Below are 24,045 nucleotides of genomic sequence, written 5' to 3'. Positions count from 1 at the left end.
AAACAAAACTTAAAAGCTTCTGAAATTTTTGTGAATGAAAGAAACATATTCAGTTGCTTAGAAGCCAAGATTGACCTCAGCTTTGAGGTTGATGTGAGGGAGGATAAGTGCACACTGGCACATATTTGCTTTCCAACTCTGTGCCTTTTTAGCCACAGAATGAAGATTAGATGGGGAAGGAATAGATACTCTCCAACTAACTCTAAATACCTATGTCCTGACTTAGTCTAATCCACTCATTCCAAACACCATCACTTTTATTCACAATCAAAGGCTTGTTTATGATATGTATAGCTGCATTCCTTTAGAGTATTCTCTTACACATCAGAAGCAGAAAATCCAGCTCAATTTCCAAAACTTAACTAACATTGCTTTAGTTACATTATCTAATTAATGGGCCAGTATCACCAGATAGGAAATGGAGATGTCAACACCACCTCTACCTGTTAATTTCTGATCTTTAGAATAGGTAGGTTCTGCCTGGATCAGCTAAGAAGGAGAAATGCCCATGTTGGGAGTAGAGGGGTGTCATCTTCCAGTTGGAAGATGTGTAGCCCATTGTTGAAAATGAAAAAAAAATTTAAGGATTTATTTATTTCCCCCTTGCCCTCCCCCTCCCCCCACCCTGCTGTTTTTGCTGTCTATATCCATTCACTGTGTGATCTTCTGTATCTATAGCTCTTTTTTTTTTCTTTTTTTTTGGGGGGGGGGGGTCTTCTCATTTTTTCCCTCTAGGATTCACCAGGATTTAATCCTGGGGACCTCCAATGTGGAGAGAGGTTCCCCGTTAGCTGCACCACCTCATTTTTTGTTGCATCATCATCTTGCTGCATGAGTCACTTGTGCAGGCACTGGCTCACCACTTGGGCACTCCCGCCATGCGGGCACTTAGCTTGCCATGCAGACAATGGCTTGCTGCGTGGGCACTGGCTCACTGCGCAGGCCTGCTCTGTCTTCTTCTTTTTCACCAGGAGGCCCCAGGCATTGAACTCAGTTCCTCCCATATTGTAGGTGGAAGCTCCATCACTTGAGCCACATCCACCTCCCTGAAAATGAAAAATTAAACTGCAGAAGAAATGTAATTCCCATTAAGGTATGACATTAGTAGCAAGGCTGTGGGAGAAAGTCAAGGGAATGGAGGCAGAGAATACACAGTGAACAAGTTGGTAGATTAGAATCCAGTCTTATAATAGTGCGTGCATATTAGGATACTCCATAAGTGCAGGGCAGGAAAGTACAGTGGTTCAGAATCCAGACTCTGGAGCTAGACATTCTGTTTGGAATCCAGGCTCTTAAACTTGCCAAACATATGATGCTAGGCAAGTTACTTACCCTCTTTGTACCTCAGTCCTTTCAACTGTACTTGTTACGCCCTCATAGTATGACTATTAAGTTGAAATGAATTAATGTGTTCAAAAGTCCTTAGATAGTGCCTGTCACATAGTAAATAATTCACAAGCATTAGTCATTAGTTTGTATTGGCTTGGTAGACAGTATGCGTTTGGGGCTGATGTTTGTACATACAATCATACACTCACTGCCTTCCTACTTCTGACTTGATTGAGGTCAAGGAAGGAGAGAATATGTAGACAGTCTATTGGGTCCCAGTTTATATGGCACCACTTCCCATTCTCCTGACCATGGGAGATGATATCAAGGACATGGCCTTCCTCACCTTGTCATCATAGTGTGTCTACAGCCACTTCCTTGGGTGACTAATGGCAAGAAGTTAGGTCAGTGTGTTCGCCTGGACATTGATGATCTCTTACTGGATCTACTACTTACTAGTAAGTAGTAAGTGGTAAGGGTGAGGCTACAGAAAGAATATGCTCTTTTTCTAGAGGCACATTGCCAAAGTCATATCTCTAGTTACCTAATCTCTTTGTGCCTATTTTCCTAATCCTGGGATAATATGAAGTAGCTTAATAATTATGTTGTGTGTAGTCCAGTGCTTACCACATGGTAAGTGCTCAATAAAAGTTAAGTGTTGTAAACACTAGTAATAATTGTCAGTTGTCTTTATTCTCATCAAATTCAACCTTACCATCACATCAACCAGCACTTATGAACAGAGGTGAGAAAAAGAGGAGACCACTTCCTAGCACCATAAAGTGTGTATGATAATATAAACACTCAGACTCAGATATACACAGTAGGGCAGTGACCAGCACAATGAAAAAAAAAGCAAAGTAGGCAAAGGAGTGGCACCACTGATAAGAACAAAATAGCAGACAGACCTCACTTGGTATTCTAAAATACATCCTTCATACAGGATGTGTGGCTCCCATTCCATACTGCGGGCCAGTCCCTTAACTTCTATTTTGTATGGAAGGTGTGTAGAGGAGGGAGAGCTTTAGAGTTAAGATAGAAAATACAGAAAATATGGTGAAAATATAAATATAGAAAATAAAGAAAGGAAGAAAAGAGGAAAGAAGTTAGTGACTGGTCCTGTCAATATATGTTATTCCCAACTGAGCAGCAACAAATCTTAGAAATCAAGTGACCTTGTATTCCTTTTATATCATCCACCCAATAGGGACTAGATGGTTAGATCAACATTTTCATGAGACTGTCTATCTAGTCATTTAGAGGTCATCTTGACCCTCTCTATAATGAGCACTTAAAAAATTAGCCTCGAAAAATGGGCCCAAGGCTGTGTCAAAGAGCCTTTAGGCCAGTGCCTGGAAGAGAGGAGGGAGCAGATTTGATACCTCAGGAGAGCCTGTCACAGTGAAATCACATTGGATCGCCATGTGATTTGTATTCTAGTGTCAATTGGTTAGTAACTCAATTTCTATAAGCCCAAACTCTTCAAACTCCTGACAGTGTTTACTATTGATTGTATCTTCCATATATCTAATTCATTAAGCTGAAATGCAAGCACAGTGGCTCATGATTTCTTATTGTAAATAAGCATTGTCTAGGCAGACAGAAAGATTTAGTAGAAAGAGCACTGTGCTGAGAGTCAGAAGGCTGGATTTGAGGCCTGTCATATCCATCTCACTATCTCTATCCCTTAAGATCATCACTAACACTCTTTGGTCTTAAGTTGCCAAGAGCAACTTAACAGAAAGGTGTTTGCAAGTTGTAGCACAGTGATTATTATAATGGACTTTTACATGCTTGGATCTTTGTAGAATTTCCTCTCTCCTCCCTTCTCTGAGTCTGAGAATGTAGCAGAGATAAATAAGATTATCTCCACCTTCTCATTTTCACTCTATAGTAACTTGAAGCATTTTTCTGAGAACTAGCTCATCATTCCCCACCTTAAATGGAAGTGGGACACTGGTTGAAACTTGGTGTTTCAACTAGTAGATTTTATATCTAGCCCCCAGTATGGTAATTGAGATAAAATCATAGGAAGAAAAAAAAAATCAGAGAAGTTTTAGAGATCACTTAAACCCCCTTTTCTGTAGGAAGGAAATGCTTAGAAGGAAGAACAAAAAGAAGTGATTAGCCACAGCACTCCGGGCTCCTCCATTTGTGTGCATGCACAAGAAAGTAGTGCTTATGGCCAGTAACAGGAGCTCAGGAGTCTGCTGGAAAAGGGGTAGAAAGCCTCATTCCCGAGGGTGAAGCTGAGAAGGGAAGATGCTTACGTGGATTAGTCTGCAGGAAAGGACTCTGTTTACCACCAAAGGGAGCTCAGCTATTATTTTAATATAGACTTCCTTTACTCCTCTCTTCTTTCTTAACTCCAAACATCACTTTCATTTCCCTCTGGGGCGACCTGCCCATTTTAATCCATGAGTATCTTGCCAAGTGCCTGACAGCCAGTTCCCTGGGGCTGGCCTTGCATGCCAGCCTTAAATGGGCATGGATAGTGTGGCATCCCTCTGTGAAAGCTTCCATAGCTGGGTCTTAAAGCAAAGATTGTGTGAGTGAGTTTTAGCAGTGCTACCTCAAGAGTGTTCAATTTGCTAATGAGCAGTTAGAGAAATGTACAAATATGAAGTGGCCCAGGTTTTTCAACTGGAACTGAGCTGATATGTGAACATAAGGAGACTCTTAAGCAGCTGCAGTAGTTTAAAGGTAGCATTGCTTAATTCTGTCAAGGATTATTGATGGATTTTAGGATTCATGTACTAGCAATAATGACAACAAAAACAGTATTAATAATGATGATGATGATATTAATATTTATCACTGTTCATTATGTGCCAGGCACTGCTAAATGCTTTGCTTGTTTTATCCTGAGATTAAGATTTGCAAAGTGAGAAAATGGGAGTTGAGACAGTGGAAAGGAACAGTGGCCTTGAAGTCAGGAGTTCTGAAATTATCCTCCCCACACACACACCCCATTTCTAGTATTTACTAATTGGGTAAACTTGGTTATGTCAGTTAACTTTTCTGGGACTGGATTACCTCATCTGTCAAATGGGGATATAAATATACCTGTCTTAAAGGGTCATTATGGATAAAGTGAGCTCAGGAATGTTGAAAGCACTTCCTAGGAGGGCCAAGCCCATAATAGGTATATCATTACTGTTTGAATTGAATCATAGAGGATAAGAACAGAAATACAATTGGAAGGGAACTAATTAGAAATGGAGATGCAACAAGACAGTTTAGCAAAAGCAACAGGCTCTTCTGCCTTGTAAGTCATTTACCAGTAATATTTTGTAAGTCACTTGCTAGTGATATTTTGTCACAATTCATTCTTTTTCCATCCATTTTATTAGGTGAGAACCATAGAGGGGACTTTACTGAAATTGTTCAGGACCAAAGAATTATAGCCAAAATTAAACTCTTTAGTTAATGAAGGCCAGGAGTATAAGAAAGAGGGTTTGGAATGAATGGAGCTCTTACTGGGGCTCATAGGCAGTTTCTTTACAGTCACCCTGCAACCAGTGCCTTGACTTTCCAAAACCCAGATGTTCATATTGCTTCTAATGCCACATTGCAGGCAAGTGGTCCCCCAAGGACTTGCAAAGCTCAAATCAGAATTCCAGTCATGAAATCTCAGCCTTCAAAATGACTTATTCTCATTACAATGTATGAAATGATCCATAAATACATATTTTAACATTATGGAGTTTAAATATTATTACACATCTTACTTGATGTCATATTTTGTTAAATGCGTGTCGTTATCTCAATTTACAAAGGTCACTCAGGTGGCAGTGGAGAATAGAACTAGATGTATTTAAAAATCCTCTTACCAGTACATCTGCAGCTCAGATAACCCTGCCTTTTTCAAAGAGCTTTGGGCTTTTTCCCCATTCAAATGAGACTTTAATGAGTATCATGTGGATAAACTCTTTGCAGAGGTTTGAAAAGATCCAGTGAAACACTATGGTAGGAACAAGCAAAACCATTTTGGATAAAATCACAGACTATTTGAATGCTTCCTTGTCTCTCTGGTTGTGTTAGAAGCTTTTGGCTGCATTTCCCCCCCCAGGAATGTTTTCATCTCCATGGCTAGGTAAATAGAATGTTCGTGTAGTTGCTTGATTGCTATTCATGCCAGCACAGAGTAGCATGGCATGACCTACTTCCAGCGGCATCCATAGAAAGCTTCACTGCTTTCCACCAAGCCTGATTTAAAAAGTCACCCTCTGCTTCTTGCAGCCCCTCCCCATCCACCCCAGAGACATACTATAGGCTATCCAGTCTCCTTATTTTATTTTTTTCTCATCACTCCTGATTCCTGCATTGGTTCATTTTAGCCACCTTAGACTCTTCTGGGAAAAAAAAAAATGAAGTGGGTGGGTGGGCAGCTATAAAAGGAAGTTAAAATGCCTGGATTTTTAGCATACAACTCTATAAAGGGATATAGGTGGACTTCAGAAAGGAATCAGGTGAAGTTTTCTTTATCTAAACTATCCTTGTCCATATAACATGACAACCAAGGGTCAATAACTCTTTGGAAACATTTGGAAGCATTCATATATGTAGACGAGGCTTTCTCTTTGGGGACCATTGACTGGAGGTTCAATAAGTCACTATCATGGATTTCAATACAGACAATCTTTTCTCTAAAAGGAGTAAGCTGGAAGCATTCCAAACTCCAAGAGGAATGTTTGATTTGGAAAACTTCCACAGAGACATGCATAAATACGGTCAGCGTGCCACTGATTTGGGGTCTAACTAGAACCAAGTGTCATGTCTGGTTTTGTGTCACTGAATAAAATGGTTAGAGAGTATAGACCTTCAAGTCCCATAATTTGAAGATGAGGAAACAATTACAGAGGGATTGCAGCTGCTCCATTCTCTTAGCTGTCAGTCCAGTGCTCTTTAACCTGCCTTTCTGTTTCTCATCACTGGCTCATTAACACTTTGAGGCTCTGTTGTTTTTGCCATTTAAGGCAAATGTCATCAAGAAGGAGGAACAGAAATCCAAGCATCTTTTCCTGGTCACAAGTGGAAATTTCTTTTCCAAATCTCCACAAGTCAAGAAGGTTCTACTTATTTGAAAAAGGAACTTCCTGTGCCTCCATTTGGTGAGAGATTTGTGAAATTGTAAGCTATTTTTAATAAAGCTTTTGTTCCACATAGTTCTGCGACCTTTGGTCAAGCCTGTTTGGAGGCAAAAGAAAGAGAATGAGACAAGAGGAAGCAGCTCCACGTCAGAGAGCAAATTGAACGCAGGAACCACAATGAGAGTTCCATTGCCAGTTGGACTCCAAGGATCTGTACATTTTCACAAAAGAATGTTCTGGTGATGCTGTCTCCCATTTTCATGTTCACTTCGCCAGGCCTATAAAGACACAAACTTCAGGTAGATTATCAGTGTTCCTGGCATCAGTGCTGATTGAATGCAGGCCCAGCAGAGCTCCTTGCTTTATGTGACTCTTACTCTGGGGTGTGGGATGGGATCCCTTCAGAACTCTATGCCAGATGGTCCTTATGATGACCAGAGTGCAGATCCAGCTGGCTCTGCCCAAGGGACATTGCTTCTCTGGCTAGTCTCCTTTCCTCACTTGCCTTGACTTTGTCCTTTTTCTCTTTCTCTTTCTCCTTTGTCTGTTTTTCATCTGTCCCTCATTTTCACAGATGGCCAGGACACTAATATACTGTTGTCATTATGTTTATGGAACAAGCTGAGGTCTTTAGAGGCTGCCGTTCTAGAAACATTAAAGACTTGGGTCACATTTGCTACCAGGGTAAAGATTTTCAGGGTAATTAGTGATCCTCTATTGTTATTAACCCCTGACTTAGGCAGGTTATTTTCTTACAAAGGTGTTGAAAGTTAATACCATGTTAATAGTTCCAGTTAGAAGACCATAATGAAACCATGTGGGAAACTAAACCTTCCATCAATATCTTTCAAACTCTGAATTTAGAAGGGGGAAAAATGTACAACAGAACAGAAGAGAAGAGGATAATTCTATCACAGGGCTATCTTTGGTAACCTTAATGATAATCTCTCTCTGATAGACAAGCCCCATTTGTTATTCTTAGTTTTGGACAGTCAGCTTATCACTACTAAAGTTCTGTACTTAATCTTCATCACATGAAGAAATTCAGAATGGCAGCTGATATAGCATAAGGTGTGGAGGTGTGGCTAGAATCTATTTTTAGAGATACTGTCTTTGATTTATAATTCTTTCTTAAAGAATATAAGGCGATCCATAATGCCACACTTAATTGGATTGAAAAACAACCAAACATAGCTAATAACCCGTATACACCCCAACCCCCTAACAGTAGAGTCCCTTCATGGTCATGCATTTTACTTGTCCTCCAATTGTTCCAGTTCTTTTCTAACTCTGTTCTGCAGAACCCCCTCAGAGGCCATATTAGATTTTAGACCAAAGGTTCTAAGACTAACAGCAAATCTGAAAATCTTGATCTAAGCAAGGTCTTTTAATAGTAATGGCCATCAGGGGGTGTCATCTTCAACCTTGAAAGACTGCAAGGTCACATCACCAAGTGCCCTCAACATGAGGCTAAGAATTGACAAGTTAATGCTTCCTACTGCTTTGACCTCAGCAACCACAGCAACCTCATTACTACTTAGCTGGATTCAGCTTGAAACTCAGCCTTGCCAGAAGTGCAACTGAGTCCCAGAATGCCAAAACTGCTCTAAGGCACACTCAGTTATTCAGTTGAATTAAAGAATCCTTGAGAATTTCCCCAGGTGGCATCCACATTTGACTTTACTTTGTCAAGAATTTGGGCCTCTATGAGGTGGTCACTTTTTGGAAATTCTGATCTTAACATGATGTGTTTTCTTAGCAGCTCAGTTCAGGGACTCTCAGTATGAGGGGATGTCCAAAAAAGGAACAGGGCACTTAGATGGGATGGGCAAGTTGTAATGCCTGGAAGAGGAATTTTAAGCTAACTCCACAAAGAGACAGTGCTACAAACTCAAAGCCCACAAGCTAACATTGGGATGATGACTTAGGCTAATCCAAAATCAATTCCATCTTACTTTCCTCCCCTCTCCCTTATCCATTCCCACATAATTCTCTGCCATGACTTTCCCTGTCCAAGGTCCCATCATCCCAATTCTCTACTATGCAGAAGCTCGTTTTGTTTTGTTTTGTTTTTCATTCTCAGAAACCAACTATCTGTACCAGGATGATAGAGTATCTTTCTCACTAGACTGGGCTTGGCTCTTAAAGGCTCTGATTTAATTATCCCAAACCTGTTCACCCTGTGCTCAAAGGAAAAGAAAGATAGGGTACAGTTGAGATGTGAAAGAAGTTCTGACATTGTCTGGGACTTTGAAATTATGATGTTTATAGATGGTCATATGTGGAACCTCCTTTTGACTTAGAATCATGGAATGTCAAAGGATCTAGAAGTTCATCTACCTAGATCCTCATTATACAGATGAGGAAACTCAAAGCTAGGCAACTCTTTCAAAGTTACATAGACCAACCTAGGCTTCCTGAGTCCCAGTTCAGTTTTTTGGTCAGTGTAGAATATAGAATCAAATTCATAGTGAGACCCTGCTTGAGTCTGGTCTGTCTGTTATTCTCTTTCTGGGTCTTCCTAATCTTTCTAAATCATGTTTTAGTTCACTTCCTGCTTCATAAAACCATGGGTGAATTTCCATTAGCTGTAAACTCCTTAAACTAGCATTTAAACCCTTTCAGAGTTGATACCAATATGCATTTTTAGCCTCAGTGTTCTAATTATCCTCTCCATATCCCCTACCCTGCAGCTTAACCAGACCTCCTGAGGTTATGCAAACATACATTATCTTTCTGTTCTGTTGTACACACTGTCTTCATCTGGAATTGCCTCCCCAACATTTCTTTCCATTTGTCTCTTCCCATCCGTATCTGTCTGGCCAACTTCTACCCTCCACTCAGCGCAGCTATTCCTTTCCTGAGTTGTTATTCATAACCATGTGTTAAATTTTCTACTAGATGGAAAGCTCCTTGAGAGCAGGAGTCATGTAGCACAATTTGCTGAACACGGTAAATGACTGGTGAGTTTCAAAAATATTTGCTGCATGTAGTAATAAATGACAGCTGTTTATTTGTGTTTTCAAGGTAGATCCAGAATTTCGGGCAATGCTGAAAGATGTAGAGGGGGAAAGCAGACATGCTAAAAATCAGAGTAGCTTTGCCTTTCTAGATAAACTGGCCCCAGAATGGGGTGAAGGCATGGTGCTCATACTCCCTGTGGTGTCTTGAGATGACTGTCTAAGATCCCCTTAGCCCTTGCTTTATTCAGTGCATTGTGGCAAAGGCTCTGTCCAAAACTCTTCTGCAGCCTGCAGGAGGTCTTGGTCTGGAGAACTACTTTATCACCTCCCAAAATTGCTCCCCAGGTGGTCTCAGGACAGGCTTGCTTTGGTAAAGCACTTTCTGAGCATGTCCTCTTCTTGAGATATTCTGCCGACATCCAGACCAACTTGATTACATTGACAATCCAATCTCTGATCTCAGCTGCACTGGCGAAGAAAGTCACAAGACAGTTACCATGCCCTATGTGGATTTTCATTGGTTGGCACAGGCCAAATACAACATAAGTGAATAAATTTCTGGTTTAGCATTTTAGCTCTTCCATGTCAAATCATTCCAGGTCAGGAAAAAAAGCCAGGGGAGAAGCTATTATCCTGTAATTTTATTGAATCTAAAAAATGATGGGTACCCTTGGCAGGCATGGTGCCCTCCTTCCTCTGCACCCTCTGCCCTTTATGATGAATCTGTTCTGAGCAGAATCAAGATGTCATGGTCCATCTCAATGGGCATGAATAATTCATGGAGAGGTGCAGAGGGCTGACCTGGGAGCCAAGGCCAGGGACTCTGTGCTCTCAGGCGGCCTCCCTGTGGGAGAACTCTGCTGAAACCCCACTATACCTTGGAGTAGGACACCATCTCCCTCGAAAAATCTTCTTGGACTGCCGGTGGGGACAGGGTTTCTTTAGGGGGTGATGAAAATGTTCTGGAATTAGGTATTGGTGATGTTTGCACAAATTCGTGAATTTCCTAAGTGCAGAATTGTACACTTTAAAAGAGTAAATTTTATGACGTGAATGGTATCTCAGTTTATAAAAATGTCTGGATTTTGGGCAAAATAAAATATTATAGCACAAAAGCTCCTACAGGGCCAGATGAACTTTCTACTCAAGTGCTTCCTCTTTCTGTGCTGGTTTTCAGGTTGTGCTGTCTGATGTGTGTTGAGGAGATCTGACAGAAGTCCATCTGTCTTAGTCCTTGCTTTTATCAGGCTGGGGTAACCTTGGTCCAGTTATTTACTTGTCTTTGCTTCCACAGTTAAAATAGAGGTAATGAGCGTGACCTAGATGATGAAGATCTCCTGGGAAATAAACCTCTGGTTTGTTAAGCGCTTTAGAGGTAGGAGGTACTGGTTTCCTTCTGAATAATTACAGAAAGGGCTGGAGTGGCAGCCAGATACATGTAGAATAAACCCCAGGCTGGGTTGGACCAGTGCTGGCTGGTGGCTGGAGGCTGGACGTGTGTTGCTTTGGTTGATTTAGTTATGCCATTAGGTGCTCTATTAGGAGTCGTAACTGCTTGTGGTGTTTTATGTCTGTGGAGAGGAGATGGAGTTTGGTTTCTTTTGCTATGACAGGGAAGGAACTGGAGGGAGGAATGTGTGTTTCCCAGGAGTAATATGCCTGGTGCTTTGATGTGGTGAAGGCCTAAGGAGTGGTTGGAAAGGAGGAGTGCTGTCGAATACGATTTGTGACTGGAGCCCCTGAGGTGAAGTGGAAAGGTGAACTCAAGCACTTAAGTGGGGCTTTGCCTGTGGAAATCCAGGACCGGGAGCAGAGGATCTTCCATTCCGACACCCTCCCTCATTTGCTGCTTCCCGTATTCCTTGCTGGTCACTTCCAGGTCATGGGCAGCTTCCCAGCAGGATGCCTGAGGCCTCCATGGGAGCAGCGAGAGGGTTTTAGGATGAAAGTGCACTCTGGTGACCTCACCCTTGTTGCTTCCTTTTCCTCCAGCACTGTCTCACGTTTACTCTTCCCACTGGTGCTGGATGGTAGATGAGACAGGCAATGATACGGGCTTCTTTAGGAAACAAGCTAGTGACCAGTGGCTCAGTCAAATCCTCCTCTGCCCTGAGGGAACCAGTCAATATCCTTCCTCCTTTCTCCTCCACTTATTCTCCTGCCAGTGCCTGGATGTCCTTTACTGACTTCTCTGCCTACTGAAAAGAACACCACTCACCCTTATCATCTCCTGAGAAGTCCACTCTCCTCCCTTTCTCTCCCCTCTCCTCAGGCAAACTGAGTCTTGGCTTCCTCTATGTTCCCACAAACATATACCAGATGCATATTCCTTTGTCATGCACCTGTTATAACACTAGCCACATTCATTCATTTTGGTCTAATTTGGAGCACTTGTTAAGGACCTCATTTAAATTAGTATCTTAGTGCCTAGAACAGTGCCTGGTGCATAATAAAGCCCCAATATATGTCTGTTAAATAAATATATAAATACATACATAAATAAATAAAGCAGGGCACCATTTGTGCCCTCCAACACTAATGAAAGATATTTGCAAATTCCATAAATATTTAAAATTGCTTTCCTCTTTATGGCTCTGTACTTGATAAGAATACTATTCTAAATGTGTCTTGTTAAATCTTTTTTATGTCCATGGAAGTTTTCTTTTTTTGGTCAAAGATGATAAATTTTGGGAGAAGAAGCCATGCCTTAAATATATATAAAGCAATGGTTTGCTAAAGCATATTCAGCACAATATTCCCTAGAGTGGTAACAGTTGTTAAGCAAAAAATGAAAAAATGGTTTGGGGACCAAATAAAGTTCAGAAAAGGCTCGGTTAATCAGGTTTCTCTACTGTGAGATGTTTCAATATTTTTATATGATATGCATTAAGAATATGAGAGAGAGAGACATACATACAATGCATTTCTGCCACACCAGTTTAGCATGTACTACAGGGAGAGCTGCAGAGTAGGTTTTTGGTATTTTGTTATTAATTTATTGGCAATGGTCGGTAACTTGAGAAGCAATTTAATGCTGTGCTGGGGTTAAGGGCTCAACTCTTTACCACCCTCATACATATCACCCCCATGCTCTGTAAAACTGAAGAGAAAAATTAAGGGAGATTAAAATCATTACTTTCCCTGTCACAATGAAGTTATTAAAGATCTTCAGTGGACTCTGCAGCAAATGTTTATGGCTTTAGAAATAACCTGTCAGCCCCAGTTGCTCTGCAGTCACCGGCCAACACTGTCCAATAAATGCCATTCTCTGCACAGTAATTACCAACCCTCTTCTTGGTAGATTCACTGGTGTGTCCAGGGGTAATTGCCAGGGAACCCATACTTTTAAATTTCTGAGAGGCAAACAACCTTGTATTTACCTCAGGGAGCTAGCAGGTGTTCAAACTGTGCTGCCTGAAGGATGTTATTGATCATAGAAATAAAGGAAGAACTTGGATTTTTCACCTTGATATTTTTCTCAGTGGGTAAGAATTTGGTCACTAGATTTATAGTGGAAAGACCTGTGGTAGATAATTCTCTTCTTCTCAGGGTCTCTTCCCTCTCTTGAGATTCAGAGCAGCAGTAAGCCCGGCCTAATTAGAATTGAAACCCCATTGTGGCTTCATCTGAAACTGTCTAATTGGTACCAGTCCCTTGGAAGTGGAAGATGGCAAAACTTGGTTCCGCCCAAATTCTCACCTGTGCTTTTGGTGTCTGTCCTACAGAGATCTCAGGGAATACAGAGGACATCCCTCTGGTGCGCTGGAGACAGCAGTGGCTAGAAAATGGCACTTTGCTTTTTCACATCCATCATCAAGATGGGGCTCCCAGCCTCCCTGGACAAGACCCAACTGAGGAGCCCCAGCATGAGTCAGCAGAAGAGGAGCTGAGGATCCTCCACATCTCGGTCATGGTAAGAGCAGCTTGTCCTTAGCCTCTCAAGCCACAGCTTGTATTATAGTGCTATCACGAGTCTTGTTACTGTAGACATAGCTCTACAATGACGCAACTCCATAGTATTCATCGATCATGTTAATAAGTAAATTTCCCTTGGTGTTTTAGTGCATGTAGTATTAAAAGATGCAGAATATGCTCGGTGGAAAATGCATTCACTTGTAGTTCAAATCAAAGTTACAGTTATTCGTACAGAACTGTCACCCAACTGGTTAACGCCACACATGAAATAACTTTATATGCCCATACTTGGAGTAACTTCTACAAACCATAGCCAATATCAGGTGAGGGCAGTGTATGGTCTTAGAAAACAATTACTCAGCTAGCAAATCAGAATATCTATGGTAGTTGTTCCATAAATATTTGTTGAATGACTAAATCTCTGAGCTACTTGCCCTCTTCTCTTTTCTACCAGCAGGGAAAAAGTCAGCATCCTGGCTTTCTCAACTCTTACAATAAGGAGGATATCAAAAGTTTCCTGCTCCTTCCACCAACCCAACTGAGAAATTTCACTATCTGCCTCCTTTCTTTCATCTTGAAATTTGAGGGCTCAAGAAAATTAGAAGAGTCTTCCTAAAATTCTAGGAAGTTGTATTTTAGAGTCTCACTGGTGCTTGGTGTTGATTTGTTCACTGATATAGCCCCAGCATCTGGAACAATGCATTCACATAGTTAATTCCTAATAAATATTTGTGGAATGACTGAATGAATTTTCCAGTGGAGATAGAAAATGCCTGTTTCACTTGGTTAAAACCAGTATATCGTCTGCTTCTAGGGTAGCCTGATAGCAGCATGAAACTTGAAAATGATTATCCATAGGCCATATGTATGAGAGGTATGAGATACTTTGTGTTAGGAAACTCAAAAGAGATCTAATTCAGGTCTTAGTCTAAACTTTAATTCATCTGATGCTGTGGTACCATCACTACATGCTATTTGTTTTTTTGTATTAGATTGGGGAAACTGCACATTTACATATATAAATCTTTCTGTTATCCAAAAAGTTGTTATGGGAAATTTCCCCATAACTCTTGTCAGAATGTAAGCCCATGAGTAACTGAGTTGGTAGGTTTCTTGCATATGTAGAAGCCACATTGTTTAAACTGTGTGATAAGAGAAAAGAGTCCTTGCATAGCAAATGGTAAACCTCAATGTCCAGATAAGGTCAGCAGGCAGGTAAAGGATATTGCTATGCGTCCCATTTATAAATTAATTGTTTATTAATTTGGAGAGTTACAGTACGTGTGCATACTTAATTAAAGACCAGTGATTTCTCTGTCAGGGAAGATGGTATTCTTCAATGTAGTTTGTTGTTTCACAGGAGTGGTAAGATCAGACAGATCAATTGAATCAGGCCTGGCATTGACTGGGGTGACAGATTGAAAGGCACAATTGACTTCACATTTATAATATCGTCTGATGGGAAAAAAGGAGCAATGGTGGATTTTCCAGCAGCCAGCCACATCTTCCCATCAATGCCAGGGGTGTTTTTTGTTTTTGTTTTCATTTTGCTTGTTTTTTGGCCCATCACCATTTCAAAGAAGGAGACTTTGTCACACCAAAGACATTTTCAGGGTGAAGGAAAGTGTATGGCATTACCAAGTGACTAATCCTGGGGTGTGATTGCTTCTAAAGGAAAGGCCTCAAATACAAGAGATTAAGGCAGGTAAAATATCACAAGGTGTATTTCGTGGGGCTGAGAGTTTAGTATGGAGATCATAGGAAGACAAACACACTCTGAAGCCTGTCAATAGAAAGCCATTGTCCAAGTTGCTGCATCTTGTCTTCAGTTTAAGAAGGATCCCACCTTCTAACTCAAAATGAGGTGCTCCAAAAACTTTCCTTAAGAAGTATGTATATGTGCATGCATATTTGTGGAGGTATGTGGCTCTGAAGAGAGAAATATGCTGATCAAGGATGCCAAAGGATTTGAGAAAATAGGTTGTGCCATTAAAATATAACCCCTATGAGCACCCTACATTAGTAAGTTTTTAATGAGATCTCAGGGTATCTCCCTAGGCAGGGATTATTAGACAGTGGAGACTGGAATGAAGAGAGAAAGAGAGGGACCCTTCAACCCATCCCTGAGATCTTACCTTGACAGTCTATTTTCCAAATAAAATGGAAGAGATTATTCCTTCAGCTTTGTTTTCATTTATTGCATCTTATTTTCAACTAGGCTGGAGCAGGTGGGGGTCAAAAGGATATGGGCACATGGTGAGGATGGAAAAGTCTAAATATTTGACTCTAGCTTGGCCTCTTAGATGTGGCTTGGCCCACATCTCCCAAGAAAAATTCAGTAAAGCTTTGACTTCTACAGGACAACAGGGATCCCAGAGTGAATGGAAAATAAGAGTATTCTTCCCATTCCCATCAAAGACAGTGTGCTCAATGGCATCTCCTACAGCCTACCTTACCATCTCACTTTCCACCATTCCTATTCTGTGCCACACACTCTCACAACACTGCCTCTGCAATCCTTAAGATACTATTCCAGAATGTTTCAAAGTCTGAAGTTGTATATCTGCTTTCAGCTTAGAAACCAAGCCTGAGGGTATCCTGTTTGAAGATGCCATTCTGGAGTCTCTGATGACTTCTTCTTAAGAGACTCAGAGCTTGGTAGACTTTGTTTGATACCTTTTTTACCATATCCTTTAGAGATAAAATAGGCAGCCATTTGAAGAGTCTGGAATGGCAGCACAATAAAAGTCAGAAGACAACAAAATCCTTTGATTTGTAACAGAGTTTGGGCAGTGAAATGCACTTAAATGAAATATCATTATCTAAACCCTGTTAGTTATGAAATAACAAGAGAGGGCTATTTTTCATTAACTGCAAGATCAATATTGATGCAGTTTTCAGTTTGGATCAAACTAGCATAATTTGAAAAAGAGAAAAGTTAAGGTTATTATCAAAACATGAGTATGCCCAACCTTTTCTCTCTTGTTAAGAAAAATGTATATTTAAAAGCTTATCTGATAATTCTAAATATTTCCAGTATGTACAGAAGGGAATTAATGGTTCTGTGAAAACCTTAACGTTTACATTTCTCTCATTTTGTATTTATACTTTTCTCATCCATATTGTCTAAATGCAGGGACCACTGTTTATTTTTATATTTTGCATTCGTTTTGTTTTGTTTTAAGCACAAAATAAAAGTAATGCGAGAATAAGATGCAAAGGGAAACCTATTTTTGTATCATTATGACATTGTATGAATGAGAGTTCGTAAGTCCTCTCTTAAACTGTGCCCAGTATAAATATGCCATCATCAAAATTGTGGACTTGCAGAAAACCAATACCCTGGTTGGGCACTTGGCAATTTAAAACTTTGAAAAACCTTTTTCTTTTCTTATTTTTCAATCACATCCTAAAATTTTTGAATTATTTTTTTCCAAAAAGGTAGTATTTCTTCCTTGCATAGAATAATTGGATTTCCTTCCTGAAATCTTGTATTATTGCTTTGAGGGTCAAATGATGTATTTTAACCTTCTGCATGATTCAAACTTGGCTGAAGAGATTTATTTCAAATTTTGCAAGATAATTGACATTTAGAACTACAAAGGTACACAAGGATACTCTTGCAAACCCTTGAACAAGTGAAAGCGGAGTCATCAAATGAAAACTGATAGGAGTTTAAACCAAAAATAAAGAAATTCGCCAGTTATGCAACAAATTGTTTACTGCATAGAAGACCAGAATTTAATGTGATTTTGCATCAGATATTCAGGCTCTGTGTGGATTTAAATTCCCGTATTCCATTTTTGCTAATTTACCATATCATCTAACATTTTTCATCTTAAAGCATGCAAAAAAATGTAATGGTGCATAATAAAATTTAAATGTATTGTCTATATATTTCATCTTTGTAATTAAAGACGGCAGTGTTAATAGTTTTCCTATATGCATATAGGTTGGTTAAGTATATTTTTCACAGCAAGTAGTCTTTCAGAATTGCTTCGGCTTTTTTTTTTTTGCAGAGATAACTCTCACTGGTAGAAAATATCTTTTGTAGTTCAACCTTCTTAGGCACAATTCACAATTGAGAAAAAATCTTTGAGCATCTGTCTATCCCCTTGTGCATTTTGTGAATAGACCCCATCAATCAAGCCTAGGGATTGCTCAGGACTACTGGCGCCAGCTACATGGAGTCATTGACCAGGTCTGCAGGTTCCCGTGACCTTCAGCTGCCAGCTGCCATCAGGGGCCTTGGCCTATTTCTGGGAGTCCAAGGTGAACTGAGGGCACAGAGTTCTCTTTTGGGAGAGATAATGTAAAGAATAAGATTTGGGAGCCAAAAAAAATACTACAGGTGCTCTTCTAGAGCCCCAGGGCCAGAAAACAGAACAGGCCCTCGGGAAATTCCACTCTGGGGCAGTAACATTTGGAGCTTAGTTCCCAGCTCCTAGAATGCAACTATGGGAACCTCTAGGACCCTCTCTCCAGGACTGCACTACAATTTTGTTCCAAACCACCTTTCCTTGCTTTTACACTTACAGTCAAGTTGGGTCCAGCTGCCTGAGCATCACGTTACTTCGCCTGAAGCTGGACTTCATTTGACTCCTAAATACAGTAGAGAAGAACGGGTCCAAACCTGGTACTTGCTGTGTGTCAGCGAGACCATGAAGTACTTATTAAGAGTCATGGGTGCAGGAGAGAGGGCTAGAAGCTTTTACTGTCAGCACCTTTTGCCTTTAGCAAATCTGTTACAATCATTAGCAAATTCATTAATCAGTGTCACTTTTGCATCTTCATGGTTAATTGATATTTTTGTTTAGTTCAACTGAAGATATACTAATTTATCAGGGCCAGTCCTTCTGATCTTTACAGAGGAATTAGACCTGTCTTGTGGTTACCACAAAGAACAGAGGAATATGTTGGAAGATACAAGAAGGCAGGTCTTGATTCAGACTGAGGAAGATTTTTCTAGGAATTATATCCTGTCAGCACAGGACAGGACTGACTTTCTGGTCATACTACCTGCTACCAAAGTCTCATCCTTGTACTTTGTGTCTTCCATTGGGAACTTAGTGAGTAGTTCCTAAAATAATCAGCAAGATACCTAAAAACAAAACCTCTTTGCTCTTGGTATGTCTCTGAAAGACTGATGTATGAAAGCCTAGTGATGCCAAGGTCCACTCTGGGGCTATGCCAAATTTCAAGGGAAAGGAAGGTTTGGCTCACAATCTTCTCTTACCTGATACTACAGGAAGGTTCTGCATCTCTAGCGAAGTTACATCAGGCAAAGTTACATGTGAGTCCCTTAGCCATTCCAATTGCTCATCAGGTCCACTCTTGCTTGGTGCGGCCATATTCCTGTAGAATGGGAGTTGAGTATAGTGGAAGAAACACTGGATTAAAAGTTGGCAGAGCTGGATTACCACTTTAGGTCATTCACTGACCTCTTCTGAAGCTTCATTACCTCATCTGTAAGATGGATGCATGGATTAGGCTTTTTCATTTTAAAGCATGGAGTTCCATTCAGGCTTTCTTTGTAATAAAGTTTTATATAAAAATTCATATGGAGATAAGAGAAAACAGCAATGTCCTGATTTTAAAAAAGACTCACATTAAAAATGCAGATTTTTGTGATGACTGGAACTGGAAGTTTGTTCAGGATCCAAGGGATGCTGCCAGCCCTCAGTTCAGTAGCTTGTGATTTGGCTCTTTCACATCTGTTTCTACTGCTTCTACTGCTCCTGTTGCCATGAATTAGCTTCTTCATTTAGTCTACTCTGTAGTTTTTCCCATCTCAGAGCTTATATATTTTGGTAGCTTCCATTTACTAATTGTGTCACCTCATTTATGACCTCTCTTGATTTTTCACATCTTCCCATCATTTCCAACTTGTATTCCTACTGCTGTGACATTCCCTGTCTGTCCCCCCTTATTCCAACTTCTTAGGGAGAGAAGCAAATGGTCTTCCCAGTTACCATAGTTCCTGTTCCTCAAAACTTTTCATATCAAGTTATCTCATGGGTGGATGGAGTTTTAACCTGCCTCCTATTGGCTCTGGTTGTGGGGTGTGAGCTTAGGTGGCCCAGCTCAGAACCACTTTCTTTAGCAGAGGCTGAGAAGCCATGATGTCGTGACTGATTTGTTCAGTACAATGGGCATACTAAAATGGAACTTTAGAGATGTTAGGAAGATCAAATCATATCATAGATTTCATCATCATCATCATCATCATCACAACCTTACTTTGCACTTACTTGTGCCAAACACTGTTCTAAGTACTTTCAATATGTATTAACTTATTTTCTATTCTTATAACATCACCATAAGGTTGGGTTTGCTATCTTATTTTACATGTGAGTAGACTGAAAACCAGGAAGACTAAGTAACTTACTCAAAATTAAACAACTAATAAAATGTCAAGTAGAATTTGAACCCAGGTAGTCTCTATACTCTTAAGAAACATCCAGCTCACAATCTGATCCTTCATAACTACCCAATATATATGTATATATTTTTCCTTATGTGTTACTTTTACCAGCTTCTGTTGTTTTACCAACTTTTCTGTTGAGACTTATCTGACATTGTTCGCCATCATTACTTAGAAACTAATAACCTTTTGAGCACTGGGACTCACTACATCCTACTTTCAGTTTAGATCATGGTGGAATGTAGAACTTTCTTTCTGTAGCTACACCAGGTAGCCAACCCCAAAAGTTCAGATTCTGTTCAGCTCAGCTAAACCCACCTGCTAACCTTGGCTTTGGTGATACCACCTCACAGCTGGCAGTGGGTTTATTGGCAGGGAAGGAAAGAGGGCAGTTAGGGGTCTTCCAACTCTAAAACTGTGAAAGTCACATAGAAATAATAAACTTAAGATTCTTTATATACATACTTTCACATTTTTGCAGGGAATTCTTAGAAACCAGAAAACTGTGTTTTAGTTGCACTATTTGACCTATCATTGATTTAAAAGAATTATTGATTCATTCATTCATTTAGATATTGGGTCATTCATGTAACAATATCTATTAAGTTTCAGATAAGATTCAGCTACTAGAAAGATAGAAAATGAGTAAGACACGATTCTACTTTCAAAAAGCATTTAATCATATTATTACTATTAATACTTAACATTTGCAATTGGCCCCAGACAGAACTGAGAGGCAGGTGGAGTGTCTACTTCCTTTTTCATTACTTTCCACTATTTACATCCTCTTTACAATTCTGGTCGCCTCTTTCAGGAAGCTCAGAGACCTTAAGTTACCTCAGTCTTTACAGACAGCAAAGAACATAGCTAAGAGATCACATTTTCACAAGGATGCTAATGTCTTTTAACAGCTCGATGTAATATTCTGTTCAGCAATTTAACTCTCTTGATATCGAAGCCAACAATTTACTTTTAAATACTTAGTCCAAAACTCCCTGAAAATGCTCTTCAAAGCAGTGCTTATAATCTCCATGGATTTTAAATCAATAATAAAAACTCATAATCATCATAGTGATGAAATAATCACTTACTAAACCTTCACTGTATCCCAGGTACTGTATGGAGTCATTTTCATGTGTAATATCAATCATTTCTCCTAGCAACCTTGTGACATAGGTATTAATTCCTCCACTTTTCAGTTGAGAATCCTGAAGCTTAGAGATAGTTAATGACAAGGTCACACAAGCCATGAGTGGCACAGCCAGGATTCAAGGCAAGTTATCTAACCCTGAACTCCACTCTGCTAAGGACTCCACTGGCTGGTGGTATGACAGTTGGCTTCCCCTGACCCTCCTCTACTTTCCCAGACTGTAAAATGTGCTTCTTTGAGCTAGCGCAGCAGAAACTCTTCCCTTGGGCATTGGGAAGGCACTCAAGGAACTGGGCAAGATTCTGCCATGCTGGAGTCTCTGAGCCACATCAAAAAGTGAAGAACCTGATGGAGGAACTTGACCAAATATTGCAAATAAGCCTGGAGTTGACTCTGAGTAATGGTGGTCATTGAGAAACCAATGGGGACTTTAAGTTCTATGGTTTTGAACTTAATTGAGGTGGTTTGTAGCAAGGGCTTCGCTCTCCGAGAAACCAGGTTTAAAGCCTAGTTCTACCTCTTCCTAGGTTAGTGACCTTGAATGAATTGCTTAATCTCTCTAAACTCAGTTTCTTTATCCATAAAGTGGAAATGATAATAGATCTGGCTTCATAGGCCTTTTTGATGATTAAATGAGATGATTCATAAAAAGCTTTTCTTACAGTATCTGGCACATGGGAAGTTCCCTGTTGGTCTTAACTAGGTAAACTCTTGGGGTGTCATGCAAGTTGCCTGCAACAATTCTGTGCACTGTGTGTTACCTTGGGACCCACTTCCTTAGGGAACCAGAAAAACAGCTGTGATCATAGCAACCTCTTACAGGAGTCCTAGGGGAAATGTGCTCAGGGAAAAGGCCAAAACATTTAGGGACATCAGGGCAACAGAGGAGGATCATTACAAGCCAGGATGTGGTCATGTCATGCAAGCCATGGTTGGGTCACTTCTGCTTCTTTGTTTATGGGATTTCCTAGCAGATATCCAATGATTTAGAATGATAATACCAGCTACTAAACTTCCCTGGAAGAACTTCACTAATTTATTTATTCCATTTTTAAACAAACCAAGTGATGTCACTATGAAAATTCCCTTTCTGCCTAGGTATCCATATGTACAGAGTTTGCTATTATTCTTCTTCACAGCTGGGAAAAGACAGAACAGCAGGTGACGTTTATGACTAGTGCTGGTGGAAAAATGGAGATTCTGATTCCTGCTGCTGTTACCTTTCTTCTAGACCATGCTAACTTTCCCTCATCCTCTGCATATCTCTAAAGCTTTGGGGTTCTCTCGTGGACCTGGGTTTGTTCTGCTTACTCAAGGTCAAACCATGCCTTTGAATGATGACACAAACACGTGATCTTTCAGAGGCTCCCAGAGTTTTGTGGCAAAATAGCTCTCTGGTTTCTTTTGCTTCCAGTCATTCCCCTTCCTCTCCAGAAGGAATGTGCTGACAGAAGATTGCCTTTAAATCTGACTTCAAATCTTGTCCATGGTTCATGGTTAGAGCCAAATAAGACTTAGGTCTATTATATTTAGGAATATTCTGTATAACTCGCCATATATCCACAAAAAGAATGCTGGCATTCCATAGGCAAGAGATTATCTAGTCCAGTGGGTCTGTAAAGGCCAAATGATAAATATTTTTGGCTTTGTAGTCCAGATGGTCTCTGTCCCAGCTACTCTACTCTCTTGCCATTGTAGTGCCAAAGCAGCCATGCACAATACATAAATGAATGGGTATGACTGTATTCCAATAGAATTTTATTTACCAAAAAACAGTTGGTGGGCCACTTTTGGCCCAGGGGTTATAGTTTGCTGGCCCCAGTCCAGTCCATTCTCCCCATTTTTTCTACAGGGCCTAAACAGAGATTAACATCTCATAACTCAAGGAAGCACTAGGGTTCTATTTGCACTGTGAAAGATAATAGTGTGCTAGTTTTAGTCAGACCCCCACAGATTGATTATAATTGTCATTTACACATATGAACTGCCATTTAAGATTGCTCCTGCTAGAAATTCAAGGCATGTGCTATTCACAAATCCAGGTGAAATGCAAGCACATTAACCTCTCCTGGGAGATACTGATGGGCGTAATGAAACAGAAGCTGATGAAAACAAAACTATGCTTAGACTTGACAAGAGAAGTAAGAGAAGTACAAACATGATATTTAGGGGAGTAGATGTAGCTCAAGTGGTTGATTGCCTACTCAACCCAGGTTTGAACCCCCGTATCTCCTAAAACCACACACACACAAATAACATGATAACAGAGGGAAACTGTTTCCGTCCCTCTGAGGCTGATGACTCCTGCATGGTTTCACCTTTGACGTATACAGAAAACATTTATGAAGTGCTCTGGATATGTTAAAACAGAAAACACCTCATATAAATATATGACTGAATGGAAGTAGAATCATACTTTCAGACATGATGTCATGATGAAATGAGTTTGTGTGGAGACCAATAGTGAGGGCTTTAAGGGTCAAAGGTTTTAACCACGGACCTACAAATTCCCCCTGGAATTCACCTGTTCCTTCCTCCAACCCTCCCTCCCAGTTCCATGCATAGTCTAACCCAACTCCCCCATCCTGCTCTCCCTCACATTCCAGCACCATTGAACCCAATCATATCACTGTACCACTATCACCCCCATCCAATGCCCAGCCACCCTCTTCTATTTTATCATAGATTTTGCCCATATTAAGCATTGCCTCATTACCCTCTATCCCCTTTCTTTCTCCTGATGACCAATATTCCAGACTCTAGCTCTGTGAGTTTGCTCAGTTTGCTTAAGTCATATCAGTGAGGTCATGCAATATCTGTCCTTCAGTGACTGGCTTACTTCACTCAACATAAGGTCTTCAGGATTCTTCCATGTTGTCCTGTGTGTTAAAAAGGCATACCTTCTCACAGCTGAATAATATTCCATTGTATGTATATACTGCAATTTGCTTATTCTTTCATCTGTGGCTTCCAACTTTTGGCAATATTGAATAATGCTGCTCTGAACATCGGTGTGCATACATCTATTCATATACCCACTTTCAGTTCTTCTGGGTATATACCCAGAAGTGGGATTGCTGGCCCATATGGCAGTTCTATAGTTAGCTTCCTGAGGAACTGCCAGACTATCTTCTACCATGGCTGCACCATTCTACATTCCCACCAGAAGTA

General features: G+C 40.3%; 1 protein-coding gene across 3 annotated transcripts in view; it reads left to right on the top strand.

Moving 5' to 3' along the window:
* The window catches only part of ASTN1 (astrotactin 1), a 330,952-nt gene that overhangs the window by 101,851 nt on the left and 205,056 nt on the right, over window positions 1-24,045 (top strand). For all 3 annotated transcript variants that reach the window (XR_011645503.1, XM_058310162.1, XM_058310163.2), the window contains one exon: window positions 13,111-13,298. Coding sequence is in view for 2 of the 3 variants with exons in the window: in XM_058310162.1 (XP_058166145.1) it covers window positions 13,111-13,298 (188 nt within the window). In the remaining variant the exon portion in view is untranslated. The remainder of the gene's footprint in view (window positions 1-13,110; window positions 13,299-24,045) is intronic.

This window comes from Dasypus novemcinctus, chromosome 13 (genome assembly GCF_030445035.2).
Source record: "Dasypus novemcinctus isolate mDasNov1 chromosome 13, mDasNov1.1.hap2, whole genome shotgun sequence".
Classification (NCBI taxonomy): Eukaryota; Metazoa; Chordata; class Mammalia; order Cingulata; family Dasypodidae; genus Dasypus; species Dasypus novemcinctus.
Note: the sequence above shows the minus strand (reverse complement) of the source record. Positions and strands in the feature narration are given on the sequence as shown.